At 38.7% G+C, this 17,805-nt stretch overlaps 1 protein-coding gene across 1 annotated transcript; it reads left to right on the top strand.

The window, feature by feature from the left end:
- The first annotated feature begins 7,450 nt into the window (after positions 1 to 7,450).
- LOC136283594 (sushi domain-containing protein 2-like) lies at positions 7,451 to 10,781 on the top strand. Its single transcript, XM_066172661.1, has 6 exons — positions 7,451 to 7,576; positions 7,715 to 7,950; positions 8,241 to 8,451; positions 9,040 to 9,256; positions 9,574 to 9,699; positions 10,531 to 10,781. Exons 3-6 carry the CDS (start codon positions 8,422 to 8,424, stop codon positions 10,599 to 10,601), a joined length of 444 nt encoding a protein of 147 aa, XP_066028758.1. The 5' UTR covers positions 7,451 to 7,576; positions 7,715 to 7,950; positions 8,241 to 8,421; the 3' UTR covers positions 10,602 to 10,781.
- Positions 10,782 to 17,805: the final 7,024 nt, after the last annotated feature.

Genomic DNA, 17,805 nt, shown 5'->3' with positions numbered 1-17,805 from the left:
TGCACCAGATGTGATCTCAAAGAAACGCATTTCCATTTCAATTTCCGGGTTACGCTCGCCTGCTTTGAATTTCATGTACGCAACTTCAACAGTTTAAATTGTTTTGACAGCTTCATCATGTTTTAAAATCAAGTTTTGACGGATTCGCCGGTGCTGTTAATATTGGTATAGTTGACAAACACGATCAAGAACAGCGTCATTTTCTTCCACACAAAACTTGCTTTTCCCGTTTGCAGCTCAACTGCTAGAATCATGGCTTCTTTGAATGTAATCCACAGGCAGCCTAAAAACTTGTCAGTTAGCCGTTGCGTGTACCAGATATGATCTCAAGAAAAAACTTATATTTCCACTTCATTTCCGGGTTACGCTCGACTGCTTTGAATCTCGCGTATGCACACTTCAACTGTGGTATAGTTGACAAACACGATCATGATCAGCGTCATTTTCTTCCACACAAAACTTGCTTTTCCCGTTTGCAGCTCAACTGCTAAAATCATGGCTTTCTTTGAATTTAATCCACAGGCAGCCTAAAAACTTGTCAGAGCCGTTGCGTGCACCAGATATGATCTCAAGAAAAAACTTGTATTTCCACTTCATTTTCCGGGTTACGCTCGACTGCTTTGAATCTCACGTATGCACACTTCAAACTGTTAAATTGTTTGAAAGCTTCCGCACGTTTTTAAATCGATTTGTGGGGAATTCGCCAGTGCTGTTAATATTTGGTATAGTTGACAAACACGGTAAAGAACAGGGGCATTTTCTTACAAACATAACTTGCTTTTTTCCGCTTACAGCTCAACTGCTTGAATCATAGCTTTATATGAATTGATTCACGGGTCAGATGAAATTTACTCAATTACAAATTGTAAAAACTTGCTCTTATAACTGAATATGTGTGCAAGTTTTGTTTTCCATTTATTGATCTAAATGGGAACGGGGTGAAGTAAGTGAAGTAAGTCTCGAGCTAGCTGACATGACTTTTTACGGTTAAAGTTTTAAAAGACGTGCGAAAGTTTCCCAGTTTCCGGCTGCTGATGATTGAGTGCTCTTAATTTACGACTTAATTTACGTTGATCACGTTCATGGCCGGTAAAAGAACTAACATGCGCTCACATCCTACCACGATGATGTCCTCCGTTCGCTAATATGATCGTAGTTCCGTTAGCTTATGAAAGGAATATTTCATTAAACTTCTTTAATGAGATATAGCCACTCAAAATGTGAGAATCGGGGCGGGTACTTACTACTATTTACTGACCAATCACAGAACTCGTTAGAAAAATTCAGCTTTACATAACGGCTCTGTCCATAGCTGATCAGAACAATTCAATCTGTATCCTTGTGTAGCAATCTCCACACAATTTGTGCAAAGAATGAAGTCAGCTTTGTCATCAGTGCACTTACTCTGTTTGCTTTGAGCCAACTTTCCATTTTAGAAGCTCTTGTGCTTCCCAACTTTTATACCTTTGGTCAGAGTGAGGGCGACCAGCTAGTTCCTACAAATGACGATGGGAGCTCTGGGACGATACCGAGATCGATTCCATTTCCTTTCTTCGACAGAAATCACAAATTCGCTTGTTTGTAAGTAGAACATTTCTGTATCTACTGCATTCCAATCTTTCCAGTGGCTTTAATTACGCCATATACCGTTATCAACTGCTGTACAAAATTGCTTTTGGTTCAAGTGAAAAAAGAACAAAACAAAATGTTAATTATGTTAATAACAGTAAAAAACAACAGTGAAAGCAACAAAAACAGAAAACGTCGTGATCTAGATATGCCTAGACTTACCTGCATAATATCATCCAGATCTCAAACAAGTGTTAATTATGTAACTTGATTTTTTTCCATACCTCTCCAGACAGAGGAGACCTCCCTTGAACATTTTGATTTCTTATGGAATAAAACATAAAGAGTGCTATCTATCCTTTGTAAAAATAATCACCTTCACGACCGTTTTTTTTACGTAATGTTGGAAAAGAAACAGCACATTTCGGTAACGTCCTGTTCAAATTTGTTAGGTAATGGTGTTTATCGCTTGTAACGACCATTCAACCTCAGTGAAAGCCTTTGTGTTTAAGACTGAAAATCGTCTCGTTTAAGCTCTTTATTTGTGTTCAATGTATCAAAATATACAACTTGCGTGATGTAACAGTATTTGAAATACTTATGCATGGACTAAATTCAGGTTGAAAATTTTAATAGTGGTTAGGCAATTAAGAACATTCGCTTAAGCTTCCCATCTTTCAACCCATAGTTTGAGCCTTATCGAGAACGATGATATGTGAAGGTCACATGCAAGCTACCTCCTTCATTCAATTTCCCGTTGTTGCTGTGGTTTGGTTGAGGTTTATTGAATAGACCAATCACATGCCAGTGATTGGTCAATGTGGAATTTAATCCTACTGATCTATGGATATGCTAAAATGCTTAAATATTGTGCGGTTTGGTTTTACGATCAAAGTTTTCTTAACGGCTTTGCCTATGCAGAAATTAAGGCGAAATCAAAGGTTTCTCTTGCCTTCCTTTTGAGTGTGCTACTGTCTAACTGACTTCGTACATACAAAAACAGTTACCCATTTAGGTTTCGATGACAAACGGTGAACATTTGTATCGCCGATCGCCACTGATCATCCCCGAACTAACCAATCCGTGCGTGCAAAAACACCAAGTTTGTTAGAAAATTTTATCAAAGTATTTCAAATTAACATTTTGTGTATAAAAATGCAGCTAAAACTCATTAAGGTTTGGCTCAGCCCTTTTGCTCATATCAAGGGAACCAAACTGACCTTTAATCGAGCATGCATGTGTAGAGGAGGATATTGAACACTAACCGCCACTTCAGGCCACAAACTGTGGCGTCATTAGCTGGTTTATACAACAGGCACGTTTTACTTGTATACCTGACATGTCGTGAAACCTGATTAATATTTACCAGCCTCTCAAGGACGCATTGAATATGTGATCTTTTGTTCTTGGTAGTCCCTCTGCAAGTATACTGTAAACGAATTTCAGCTCTCTACTTTTTTGGTTTCTCCGATATGTCGACGAAATGTAATTGCTCAGCATCCATCGTGAAAGAAGGCAGAAGAAGTCAGTAGCCCATACATTATCTTCTAATAGGTCCTTTGTTAACTGAATTGCAATTCTCTTTATATTTGTGCTGATATTGCAATATCAGCGGCTGTAAAAGAGAATGACTGTGAATTATATGAAAATCATGTATGTGAACTGCGGATAAAGACGTGAATATGAAAGCGATCTTGAGCAGTAGTGCAAATAAGGCCTGACAAAAATTCAGGCCTGCACGGAATTTGAACCTATGACCTCTACGATACCGGAGCAGTGCTCTGCTGCACCGGTACTCCACTGCAACCGGTATCGAAGAGGTCCCATGATGGGTTCAAATACCATACAGGCTTTAGTTTTTTGTTACGACTTATTTTCACTACTGCCTCAAGTAATGTTCATTACTGCGAAGATCGCTGTCATATTCAAGTAAAAAGATAGTTAATTTTCCATATTAGTATTACTTGTGTTACTTACATTTTGTCACTTTTTTTAGTCGTGACAACTTTCCGTTTTAATCATTTTGTACAGAGCTGAGTAAGCGGCTCTATCGGTCCGATATCGTCCTTGTTTCCTTTCTCCAACCACAATTCTTTGTTTTTAAGACTACCAGTTATGTATCTCAAATGTTCTAAAACCTCAATTGATATCAGAAATCAAGTCAGTTTAGGGAAAGCCACATACAATAACTGAAAGCAACTCAATGTCTTTCTCATTTGTATATGACCCACATAGAGAAGGGCCTTTCACTGAAGAAACTTTCATTTCTGAGACTTAAACGCGTTGTCTTAACGGCCAAGCAGGCAAAAGAAACTATCATTAGAACCTAATGTTGCTACAAATGCTATGTTATATGTTTGAAGTGAGAGACGAAAGCCGTGAGCATGTATATATCGATTGGTTCAGGAGTCGGTGAGGTCTCCACATTAATCAGTGTCATCATAGGCTAAATTGAGGGAGCAAACACCGAATATTTTCAAAATCCAATAAACTGACCCTACAGGGTCCGGGTGCTAAAGGGAGAGCTTCTACTGTTTGATGAAATAATGCAGACACAACCAAGTTAGCCATTTCCTTGAGCATAGCATGGCTCGCAATAGATAATCATGATATACGTTGTGGATGCATAGCCTATTTTCCCCTTTCCTGACTTTGAGTTACTCTGAACAGACTGTAGGAACCGGATTGTTTCAGTTAGTAGTAATAACCAAACTTGTGACCCTTAGGTCAACACCAATGGCGTAATTTCGTTTCTTGTCCAAGTTTCACAATACACACCAGATACTTTCCCTCTGGATGGCAATCGTCGCCTGGTGGCGCCATTTTGGGCTGATGTTGATACAAATAATGGAGGAGAGGTATTCTACCGAGAGACAACAGATCCTAACCTACGTCAACAGGCCACTGATGACGTCAGAAGCGTCTATGTGGGTCAAAGGAAATTTCGGGCCACGTGGTTGCTAGTTGCAACATGGTATAAAGTGGCTTTCTTTGGTGCCAGTGGGAATTATACAAAAAGGTGAAATCCGTAAAAACTAAAAAAACTAACTCGCATAGCTTAAAAAGCAAATGTTCCAGGTTCCGTTATTTGAAGAAGAAAAATGAATGTTCATACTCAACAGAATGAAATACTAGTTCATTATTCCACACCATCCTCCCCCCACCCCACCCCCCTACCCTTGCGACAGCTCAGTGAATGATACTCCTATGTATACTCATTGGTGTAGAGAGGCCCTAAACCACACTCGTTTGGTTTAAATTAAAAAATCCAAGATAGGCATTCTCAACGAACTGATATGCTTTTGCCTGTTCTTTTGTTCATCTGTTTGTCTGCCTGCCTCTACTCTACCCAATGGTTAGAAGTAGAGTTAGAAGTCCAGTATTGCCGATCACTATGTCTGCATTATAGTTTCTGTTTCTTTTCACCAGACAAACACTTTTCAGGCGGTTCTCATAACCAATGGTAAACACTCATTTGTAATTTATAATTACAACAATATCACATGGACAACAGGTACTGCCAGTGGAGGGAATGTAAGCGGGCTTGGAGGTTCTCCAGCACAGGTATCTTGAATCAGTTGATCATAAACGATGCAGTGCAACAGCAGTGACATGTAATTTAAAGCAACTGCGCGTTGGACCTATATACACCCTTTTTACAGTGGATTCTTCCTTTTTTTTTATTTCGGAGAGGGTTTCATCAGGTGAAAATAGTTGTTTCACCTATTCTCTTCACCGATCCGTGCTCTTTTCGATCTGTAAACAGGCAGGCTTCAATGCTGGGGACGGTATAAGATATTTTAACGTACCGGGATCAGCCACAGATACGATTATCAATGTTAGCTCAAATTCTAATGTAGGATAGCCTGGGCGATGGATGTTCCGTATTGAAATCGCAAAGATCGAGGCAGGTGGCTGCAACACAAAAGGTAACAGCATACCTATTGATGATATGTATATTGGATATGTAAAAAAAAAGGTTTGAGTCAGGGTTTGCGCAGCTTAAAAATCGCGCCGAAATTCTAAGAGAAGCATAACGAAGCATAATTTATCAGGTGATTGAGGGATCGTGCAGCTGTTGTTAGGTGATAGAAAGGCTGCAGAGTAACGAGTAAAAGAGCTACCTTGTATGGTTGTGCTGTACACCAAAAATATCAGCATAAAATTGGAAAATAATAATTACGTGGACTTCACGAGCTCTATATAACTAGAAGGACATGCTACACTGTACAGAACTCATGGTCTAAATTTCGCTGATTGCAGGATCTCTTGTCGCGTCACCTCACTCTGTGATGATGCTTGGTGGCGATAACATATTTGTCGGTGGGCCTTGCTACGAACCATCAAATCTGATCGTTTGTGAATTCCCTGGAGGAAAATTGAGTAATGGAACCTACATAAACAACATACAGTCATCTGTACCGTGCCTATGCTGAATGTAACTGGGAGATTGACAATCAAAATGTCGATCAACGGTGGAAAAAGTTTCGATTTTCGAGGGATTTTAACTGTTGGTAAAGTAAACTTCTTTTTTCACATCTTTTATCTTTTGTTGCCTCAGTATTATTTTTTCAGTTTATTTTAACAAATATCTGACAAGTCATGGATGTACACGGGACGAAACTACTTAAAGAAATATACCCCATGAATTGTTATGGTTTCATGCGTATATTTAAGTGAACATTAACTTTAACTGGTTCTCACTTTCCATAGTGAACATCAAAAGGGTTCCCCCTCGTTTTGATCGGCTGGTTCCAAGTTCCTGGAGTGAAAATGTTCCTGTCAAGATCAACTGGGATCCAGGGCACCTCGGAGTTGACACCCTTTCGGTGGCTGTTCTTTTGGCGCGTTTCTCAATAAAGGATGATGATGTCTACTTTCATAGCATGTTTTCTTTAAAAGAAGAACAAAAGAATACTGGAGAAAGTCAATTTACTGTCCCAGAAGGAGAGGGACAGGGGTAAGCAAAAACTTTGGCGTCCGAATGACGCTAGTCTGCTTAGTATGTTTGTGTACATCTTGTGTTTTGATTTTACCGTTTTCAATATTTGAGTCGTTTTACCCAAGTTTTCAAGATCATTCACTGTTATTAAAAGGGAAAGAGAATATAAACAGGAATTTAAATTTTGAGAAAGGAGCATCGTTTTCGTATCTCTTTGCCTGTTTTGAAGTGACATCAGTCGGCAGCTTTCCACTCGAAGTAGTGGAAAAAAACAGATCGTAGTTTTCTTCCGATTCTTCAGCTAAATTGTAAATTATTTTCCATGGAAGAACACGAAAAATGGGAATCATAACATCACAACAACTGCTTTCTCCAAATACCCCTCAACCTACTAGACCGAAGTGACTGAACGTGCTGCTATAACTGATTAGACTGTAACGTTTCGTTTACTCAAATCCTCAGAGCAGCAGTTGGGGATAGCCATTTTGTTACATTGGTGTTGGTCAAAAAGATATCTGGCAACTTCAGCAATTCACCGGCCGAGTGGATCTGGATGATTATTATTAATAGGAAATGTTTTCAAAAATGTTCTTTTTGATGTATTTTTCCCATACTTAATGTATTCCCCATTCCCGGGAAGATGCTTATCCACGTTAAAAACATCATACAAAAGCATGCATCTTAATGGAAGAGGAGAGTTCCGATAGCCATATTGTTCGAAATATGACCTGGATGATTTATTTTTTGTCAGGGTGGGGGGGGGTGGTTGCACAGTAAAGGAGCAACCGCAACTCTGCCTTCAGATACACCCAATACTAACGATTGAGAATGAAAAGCACAGAAAACACAAGCTACATAATTCGACTTCAGTCGTTGATGCTCTCGCTGTGATTCTTTGTCATAACCGATGATGTCTCCCTCCTTCCTTGCCACAAACGTTTCTTCAAGCACAAGCAGACCGCGGCCGATTTACCTTGGACGAATCTGCAATCCTACAGCCGATCCGTACCAATGTGTTCTTTATCATTTTGGAGCCTCTCATTGCTTCAGGGCAAACATTCCGAGGTATTTTGCGCCCAGGCGTGATACTGTTATGAAATTTTTTTTAAATTTGCGTGCCTTTGCATTATTTTATGCAACCACAAGGGGCAATCTTTGCCTTTGCATAGCTAAGTAGTTCGTCCTCATTATTTTTATTTTCAGTGAGCAAGGTGCTGGACAGCAATGCTGCTACTCTAGACCAGGAAATTTGATGATCGGTCCACAAAATGGAGGATCCCTTGATCGATACCATATTGAGGCTGGAGTGCCAGCCTTGTCACATTTCTTTCAAGATCTTGTTCCTTATTTGGATTGCTGCCTGCTCTCTGACAACTGTGAACGTTACTTTGAGAAAAGACCTTCAGATGATGGTTCCCGCTACGTACCTCCTAGGCCTGGTAATAAACCTATAGTTTAGAAAGAACTTGACCTTTGAGATTATTTTTGACTGGGAATGCTTGCTTCTAATTGGTCCTGAAATTGTTCGAGTCATGAAATTTATAGTTTTTCCGCGCGCGTAACTGGGATTGCTCAGTCGATCCCTTCGTCAGTCAGTGTTAACTCTATGTCTATTTCATTCATTTTGGTCAAAATTTATTTGTCATCAACTCTACATAATAAAAAAACATATTAATGTAATGCTAAATGATTGTTAAAATAATTCATTATTTGTCCTGTTTTTATTTAGCAACTGGAATAACAGATCCTCACATGATTACGCTCGACGGTTTTGAGTACACTTTCAATGGTTATGGCGAGTATCATGTCCTCCAGATACCTCCTATTGACTTTGAGCTTCAGGGACGAAGCAACCTTTAATCGATGATAATGGCAGCAGTACTAGTGGTACAGTATTCAAAGCGTTTGCAATGAAAGAAAATGGTTCTGATGTTGTACAGGTAGAGTATCTTTAGCAACGAATCGTAAAATGTTATTTCACCGATTAGTGATAACGTTAAAGATGCCATCACCGTAAATCATTCAAATGAGGTATTCGCAACAGGCATTTCATTACACACGCCTAATGTTTATCGACCTATCAAGAAGAGACGAGGTTTACAGCATTAGCCAATGAGACTATAAGCCCTTAACAGTAATCTCCTTTCTCTACTTGTCGCTACAGATTATACTCAATCTATTTTACATCCCTTTGGAGACACACACAAGCCATTGCTAATACTAGTCACCCGTTTTAATTTATATACAAAAGGTAAAAATAAATGTCCTTTTTTATCCGCTTAAGTGTTGATAATCTTTTGGAACATATTGTTGTCATGAAAAAAAAGGAAAGATATATGCATGACGCTGAGTTTAACCAATGGTCGCGAAAGGATCGTTTTTATATAGCAAAGAACAGTAGCCCTTTCCTTCAAGAACTTTTTAGAATGCGGTGTGCGGTGTACCTTAGCTTGATCACTGCTCACGATAATTACCATAGCTATTGTTATTGTATGTTTATTAACTTTTCTATTACCCTTTTTTTTCAGATACACATTAATGGCCGCCGCGAGATAGAAATTTTGGTTAATAGCGCTCTGGTGGAATTCGATGAACAGTTTATGATGGATTTTCAAGGCGCCACCGTAATAAAGTACAACAACACATCTAAATACTCCTTCATATTTAACTCTGGACTATCCGTCACAATTGAGAGGGTGGAGGATCTTTTACAGTTTATGCTACTGGTGCCACCAGAGTTTAAAGGTATTTTTTGCATGGTTTTTTAGGTTGATTGTTATTCCCCTGTGGAGAACTAAACCTTTGGCATGCTTAAAACTCGAATTTTAAAGCTTTGCACAAACCACAACCGCCTGTATTTCCACATTAACTTGTGAAATTTCTCCCAAATTGGTGGTAAATACACCAATCCTGCTCGCAAACAACATTTTGGCACTTTTCATCCTTACTATCAGCGCTTGACGTCAAGAGTTACTGATAATACGTTGGAGGAGTTTGTTTACTCGACCACAGTTCACCGCATATGGTTTACTTTATATTCTCTTTTCTTGGATTTCCTTTAGAACATACCAGAGGCCTTTTAGGATTCTGGGACGGAAATCAAGAAAACGATTTTCTGCTTCCCAGCGGAGCAAGTCTTAGCCATACTTCTACCCATTCCAGAATTCATTACGAGTTTGGTCAATTGTGTAAGTATTAGGCGGCGTCGGTGTCACTATGCATATAATAAAGTTACTCAGTAATAATAATGATGTCACGCAGAAGATCAAGTTAATTTACAGGTGCTGTATGTGTGTATACTTCTTTCTGGGCTTGAGGTTCGTGAGTTGACACACACATATGAATATAGTGCTTAGCGGATGCAGTCAGTTACCATAAATTGTATATTTCAACGAGGAATATTTATATTTAGATATCTTTTCTAACTTTACTGTTCGATTGACCTCAAATTTTTTCCAATTTTTTTCTGCATAAACTGTTTCAATTGTTGTAACCCAATGGACTGCAATCACAAATTTTTCTGCAGTATTGTGTAGTTACTTTTGCTTACGTGAGGTGGTATAAACTATACCTTCTCAGCCTCCTTGCTCGATAATTTACCTTGGCAAGAGGACCCCGGACTATCTATGAGAGGTTTTCATAAGTTGTCTCGTTCTAAAACCAATTGATAATTAACTGACAACCTGCTATTTTCTATGCAGATTTTGGAGCTCATAATGAGCGAGCGTGATTTTAAAGGATTATCATAAATTTGAACTGCGGATAAATAAATGAAGATGAGAATGATTGTTGCAGCAATGAACACTACACTGTTTTTTGAATTTTTTTTTTCATCGCTGTATTTTTTCCATACAGTGAAAATGGTTTCCTAATATTTAGCAGCAATGGCAAAAACTTGAAAAAAAAAAAAAAAAATAAAACGTCTAGCAAGACCAAGTTTTGAATGAAAGTCTATCAATTGAGGTTATATCTTCAAAGATCTCGAAAATTGAATACCGGATGAAATTCTTTCCTCCCAGGGGCAACGAACGCAGATAATTCTCTATTCACCTACGAGGAAGGCAAGAAACCATGCGTCTTATTTCGATAAACAGTACGTGCCGACATTTATGGATCCAGATAACATGGTGTTTGACAACGCAACCTTGGGTCACCTGGCATATGAAGTATGCGGTGATAATAAGCAATGTCTGTTTGACATCAAGGCTACTGGAAAGGTCAGCAGTGGCAGGCAGCAAAGAAAGCTGTGGGATACTTCTTTTCACTTACCAATGACCTTGAGGACACCCGGTGAGTTTGGGCGTGAAAGGAGGATCATGACTGTTTTGTCATAGCAGTGATATAAAGAGAATGATTATGATATCTATGGCAATACCGATGACAATAATGAGGATAATGTGCGAAATGACGAATTACGAAAGCATCTTCAATTTAGATTTTTCCCAATTTTGTTGGGTTAGCACTGAAACTCGGCAGTAAAATCTTTATAGTTGTTTAATTCCTTATCGTTTTGAACGGTGTGATTTCACCTGTCCGATTTTTAGTTGGCATTAACCAAACAGGTAAATTAGAAACTTTGCTTGTGGAACAGCTAATTAAGCCATTGATAAAGGCTGTTTGGAACCAATCATGTAAAAGCATTTTGGTTCAGTATTAACACAATCACATTGCTGAAACCGATATTTCCTAACAGGATGTATTCCCATGGAGAACAAAATTGGCAATGGTAACGTTGTGAGGAACGATACTCAAGATGGCAGAATCATCTACCGATTCCAGGTAACTCTGGTTTCTTCCTGCATGGCTCGTATGTCATATCTTGTTTGCAGGGGACAGTGGAACGGCTCAACTCCGAGCTGTCTGCCTGGTAAAGTGATTTTCAATAACGATGAATGAATCCCACAAGTTAAACTCCTCTCCTTTGAAACACCTCCAAACCTACGAGTGATTTATGGCATTCCAATCTACAATCCCCAACTGGGACAATATATCTTAGGTCAATCCGACATGAAGAAGGTTTAGCTCTGGAGAAGCCATGTGATACTTCTGGGGTCCGGCGAAACAGCTTCAGTCATGCCGGTCACCTAACTAGGCTGATTGCTGCATTGAAACTTTTTCGGCATTTAATTTCAACAGATTTTTCGACTTCAGGATTGAGGCTGATTCGCAAAAATGAGAGTACCAAAAAATATAAGGCCATATCTCAATCAAGTCCAAAAACTTTTTTTCATAGATTTTCTGTTACCTCAGTTCTTCGAAGCAGTGTTGTATGTAGCCCCATCTGAGATTTTTATGAATTCAGTGAGATATGCCTAACTACTATGTAGTTAGACTCTGCTGTAAACTAAAAGAGTATTGCAAGAAGAGAACGTAACTTTCACTTCCTCGTCAAGGTTATGCTTGATGAAAAAAGAAAGTCCCTTAAAATGGTTCAAGTAGAAAATTTGATCATCGAAAAACCATAACATTTAATCTGAAAACACAAAATATCACAAATCTGCAACACAAACTCGTTACTCATGTTAATCTTCGCTCTCTATGGGGAAAGGGAAAGTCATACGTAAGTCGCCAAATATCTGCGCCTATTTTGTGTTAAACCACTAGGCAATGTCTTAAAATTATATTTTTCTGAGGGCAGTAGGCAAAAAAAGGGTGGAAAGAAAGGAACGTGGAAGATTAAGAAGGAGCAGTTTTACACGGATTGCAGATGGCAAGCTTCCAACATTATTCTAAAACTGTCATGTAGTTCCCTTAACTATCGTTTTATAAAGCTGTCTTCCTTAACTATCGTTTTATAAAGCTGTCTTCCGTTTCAGGAAAAGCATCGTATGGCCACACCAGGGTATGTCATCGCAGCTGCTACTGCAGGAGCGGCCCATTTTTGTCGTCATAGCGATCATTGGAGTCATTTGTTTTCTCAAAGTGAGGACGTGGAAAAGGCCGCAGTGAAATCTATATCCAAGAGGCAACTGAGATGGATAGTTCTAAATAAGATATTACATATAGCAATGCAGCATATGCTTCAAGTAATGGTCTAAATAGGCATGTTCGCTCCGCTTTAGTATCGTCACGAATACTATGTTACTTCTGATATATAGCCAATAAAATTTAAGCCAATCTTTTGGCTTTATTGTACATCAAATGTGAATGTAAAGTTCATATATCTTTGCCTTAACAGGGTCATTTGGTTTTATCAACTGAGTTGATAACATAAAATGGCCACTGTGAAGAGTTTCAAAGCTAACGTTTCGAGCGTTAGCCCTTTTGGTTTCGCTCTGATGGAGGGCTAACGCTCGAAATGTCAGCTCTGCAATTCCTTACTCTCCCACCGACGCAGCACCAAAGTTTCTTTAGAAACTATTTGTTTCAGTAAAGGCCGTACGCTTTCTAACAGTAATGGCCACTTACACATGGACACAAGTATTAGCTCCAAGATCACAATATCGTAATATCAAGAGTGCTATTATCTGAACAACACAAGCTTTTTGAGATATCAGCATTTTTCATTGCATATCTTGCCTCGAATCTTTATGATGTAACATTACTGCTTTGCTAAAACTTAAAGCAACTTTTGAGTATGAATTAGCTTTTGAAAGCGTGAGGTTCAGTGCATTCAGGTTTAACATCTTGATAAATAATGAAAACATCAAACTATCGTTCTCAAGAGAAAAATTATATAAGGTTAATACGATAAGTTTAACCTTGATGACATGTATAAGTATCAAATCACTTGTAATACTTTGATTTCCGGAATCACGCTTGGTCAATGAAGCGCAAAAGCGCTGTTTATGTGATGTGATGTTCTGTAGGAAGTGAGCCTGATTGGTAACAAACGTCTTGAAATAGAGCCAAGCAAAGGATTTACTTTTTTAGTGTTTATTTGGCATTCTAGATATCCTCTAATGTTCCTAATATGCCATGTCTTCAACTACATGACCTTGCTTTTGCCTCTTTCTTCATGTTTCTTCTTGAAACTAAGTTATGTGGATTTTGAAACCGACACAAAACAAACGCTTTCAGACAAACATGATTTAAGTCATTATAATCGTTTCAGTCATGTTTACCGAATGAGTGGAATAACCGTCATTCCATAATGTAGATATGGGCTTACTTAAAGTGCTTACTTCAAGTTTAGAGCGTGTATGAACGCGCTTTCATGATTATTTCATTGCTATGAAAACAGGTATGTACGTCCTTGATTAACGTGATTGCCAGTGATGCTGTCCAAGCACATCGCCAATTCCCAAACTAGCTCGAAAAAAAATCAAAGGAATAAAAGCAACTAAAAAACGAATCGTGAGAAAAAAAACGTAAGATTAGTAACTACAAAAAACACTTTCGGCCATGGAGGTGATTTAAATTTAATTTCTTCGTGATTATCTAATATTTATCGGGCTGTCGTAAATTTTCAGAGGTCCTTAACAAACTAAGCTGTTTGACGCTTCATGCACGTCATTATGATGTAGGATTCTAGGCTATTTGGGATTCAAGTTGACGTCACTCCTTGAGCTCCTCAATTCAGTCCAATCTGTCTGGTGGAAGGGGGACTAGGTCAATCCGATCTAGGCATGTTCCTCACTACATCATTCCAGTAAAGATGTTAATGATAAGATTAAGCTTCTTGTATCTTGCTCATAATAACAACGTCAAAAAGCCTTGAAAACTGTTTGTCAGAAAACAGCATCTAAATAGCTCGTCGAGTTAGATAAGGTACCGAGTGCTAATTGTATATTTAGTCAGTGCCCCGAGTTTGGCAATCATTATCTTAGAATATGTTCCTTAGAAGAATTACATACATCGTGCTCCTTAATCTGCAAATGGACATATATTCGCGGAGGCACACGCATGTTAAGCCCAGCACTGCTACAAAGAAAAAACACGCACGGCAATACAAATAGCGAAAGATTCCTCGGAAAATTCCCGAATTTTTCACCGTCTCAAAGGCGATTTCCTCATAACGGTTAAAACGTGGTTGAAATTTGTATCCAAAAATTGTATCGAATTTTTGGGACGATAAATGCATTTGAAAATTATGTAAACGGCTGTGAAATGTGTGATCAACTATTTTTTGACGTTACGTGCTTGTTTGTTTATGATTGCAATCTTTGTGTACCTAAAAAAGATCTTACTGCTGGTGTTTGAATAGGGGAGGCTCATTGTATCACCGGTTTTTGTTTGTTTTTCTCTCTTCATGGCAAGCCAAAATACTACAACAAGCCAAACATGACAAAAGTGAGTTGAGTTCAAAATTACCTATCGAGTTTCAATGATTGATAGGTGAGATTGGGAAATCACTATAATGAGAAATATAAATCACTGTACGAGAATGTCATGCAAGATTTTAAAGTACCTATCGAGAAAGAAAAAACATTAATTAAGAAAAAGACTGATGTAGCAATATACCGAGAAATAATATTAACTGCTGAGAATGAGAAATTTCTGTGTGAGAAAAAGAAATCACTATCCGAGATTATCGATTACTTTTTTTGGGCCGGTAAGCAACAGCTAGTCAATGGAGTGTATTTTGGCCGGGAAGTTCTCTCATCCCCGGGGCGTCTCGTTCACTGGAGTCGAGCAAAATGGCGCAGCAATCACGACAACAACTGCGTGCGTCAACTTCTTGAAGAAGTTCGAGTATTATCTGAACAACTGTTTTAGCCAAATCAATCAAATGGTAATGCGGTAATGCTGAAGTATCTCTGTCTTGGACACTCGCATGGTAGACAACGTAATCCAAGCTCGAGCCTCAATCACAATGCAAGTTCTGCAAGTTCCTCGCATTTTTAGACGAATGACAAACATTAGACTAGAATTGGTACTTTCAACAGGACAAATAGGTCAAGATCGCAAGCAAAAGAAAACACTCCATTCTTGCGCGAGTTAATGTTATTTGCTGGCTCAACAGTCAATTCTATGCCACGGCAGGGAAACAGTATCAGGCGCTAACCAGCAATATTCCCTCTGTATGTCTGCGACCCAGTTAAATGTTTGTGGTCAATTCGACTTTTTGTATGATCAACTCGGCTTTCCATATGATCAACATTTTACTGTTTTATATGGTCAGTTCGACATTTTATACGATCAACCTTTTACTTTTTATATGGTCATTTAGTATTATCAACTGAGTTGATAACGTAAATGGCCACTGTAAAGAGTGTCAAAGCTGACGTTTGCCGTTAGCCATTCGTCAGAGCGAATAGAGAAATTGTGGGTTGTGTGTGGGTTTATAGCAAGAAAATGGGGCTACGCTTTAGGTGGGAATATGGTGACGAGAAAAGAAGAATAAGTTAGTTGAATGAAAAGCGCTAGTTGTTACAGTGGGGATCAAGAGTGCCGAGTTGAGAGATAAATTTTTTTTTTAGAGTTTTGCGACTTTCCGAACTGACCATATCAAGGGAGAGGCTGCAAACTGCCATATGTTGCTAAGAATGATTAGGGAGATTTAAGGTTCTAACGGTGGTTCGAATGCGTCCTTATCATTTCTTTCTACGTAGCGAAGGTGTTCGCGGAATCAGTCTTCTAGTCGTCTTCCTGTTTCACCAATGTTTGCGGAAATTTTCTGCCACCTCTTTCTATGTCGTTTTCTGCCACCTCTTTCTATGTAGTTGTCCCACTGAACTTATTTCCACCTATTTAGACAAAATTATGGCACCCAGCGTCAAAACTTTACTATCATACATTACGGGACAGCCAACACGCGCCTGAAATTTTTTCTGAAATTTTGCAAGGACCCGGTGGGAACTCAAAATCGAAACAAACAAACTGTATGAAGAGCAGGAATATGCAAGTGATCAAAACGCGACAACAGAAGTTTTGCATCTGATTTCCTAAGAACGTGGTGTGTGATTTTTGTAATAGAACCGAGATACCAGCGGAAATGGCAAGATATCGGATATGATGCACGTTGACCGACGTTCGGTCGAAACAGTTCGCAATTTCATAATCTTACCATTTAATCTGGAGCCGGCTTTTTTTTAAAAGTCAACTAAGAGGCAAATCCTATTGGTTTTATATTGGTAAGTCAGATGTGGTCACTGTACACCACGAAAATTGATGTGCTCTTTTCTAAACCCTGGGGAGGGTGTGATGCAGGGCCGTTCTTACTGAAGATACATGCGCGGCACTTGACTAGAGCTTCCATCTATATATGAAGTATTACCTCCGGACACCTGCTGTGTGAGGAGTTCACTAATGTAGATTGAAAGAGGGAGTAAGCGTGGGTTGTATGTTGTAGTTGACTGTTGGTTAGCTATACGAGCTGTGAAACGATTTGAAATGAACACTTGGAATGCTTTGAAATAAACACTTTGAAAACTTTGAAATGAACTTTTCGAACACTTTAAATTAACGCTTTGAAATTTGCTTCTCAGTGTTACAGTTTTCATGTTATGCATAACATTTTCTATTGCTGGTATGAAGATTGTCACTTGCAGTTAGTTTGGTTACAAGTTAGAAAGTCTTTCAACAGGGATGCAAAATTTGCCAGTTTCAAACAAACTCTAAATAAACATCTTGTCAGCTGATCTCTAATATTAATAACATCAATAAATAAAGTAGACTTTAAGTGGTAAGTTTATAAGTAGTTATTACATAACATGATAACATATAGATTTAGCCAAGCCTAAAGTGCACTGACCACTGGACTAAGTCCATCGCACTGACCACTGGACTACTGGAAAAAGCCGTGGCGTTGGCGTACCCGCGGTACAGTTGACCACGCATGTTAAAAGTAGCACCTTGTACGGTCGTACTGTACCTACTGTGAGAGAGAGAGCAACGCCATCTCCAATTCTGCCCCTTTAATAGTTTTCAAGAGGGGTGTTTTCAAAAAAGCATCTTTTACAAATACGTTTCGTTTCCTATGAAAGCAGTTGTTTTAATGCAGAAGATAGTCTCGTCATCAAACTGTATGAAGTAATGTGTACATTTGAGAGCAAACGCTGTTATGGATAGCAATATTTTGTCATCAAATGAGATGAAATAGACACTTACGAAAACGTACTAGAGTAAGATGAGCTATTATACAAGCAACAAAGCTAATATCTTTAATTATCTGCGATCTTCTTTTTGTTGCTGCTCGCCCTTTTTTAATCATTATTTCATCGTGACTTAGTGCCACTTGAGAAATCTCCTCAGGCCATTCAGATTTATTTGTATAATCAAAATTGTTTATCATCATCAGGCAGGGACAGATACGGTGAGAGCCTTTAATAGTCATACTTATAAAGTGGCTGATTAGTTTGTTGAGAATGATACTCAACAGACAAAATATTAACTGGGGGTTGACCGCGATA

The sequence above is a fragment of the Pocillopora verrucosa genome, chromosome 1 (assembly GCF_036669915.1).
Source record: "Pocillopora verrucosa isolate sample1 chromosome 1, ASM3666991v2, whole genome shotgun sequence".
In the NCBI taxonomy this organism is placed as follows: domain Eukaryota; kingdom Metazoa; phylum Cnidaria; class Anthozoa; order Scleractinia; family Pocilloporidae; genus Pocillopora; species Pocillopora verrucosa.
This window is presented reverse-complemented; position numbering and strand designations above follow the sequence as displayed.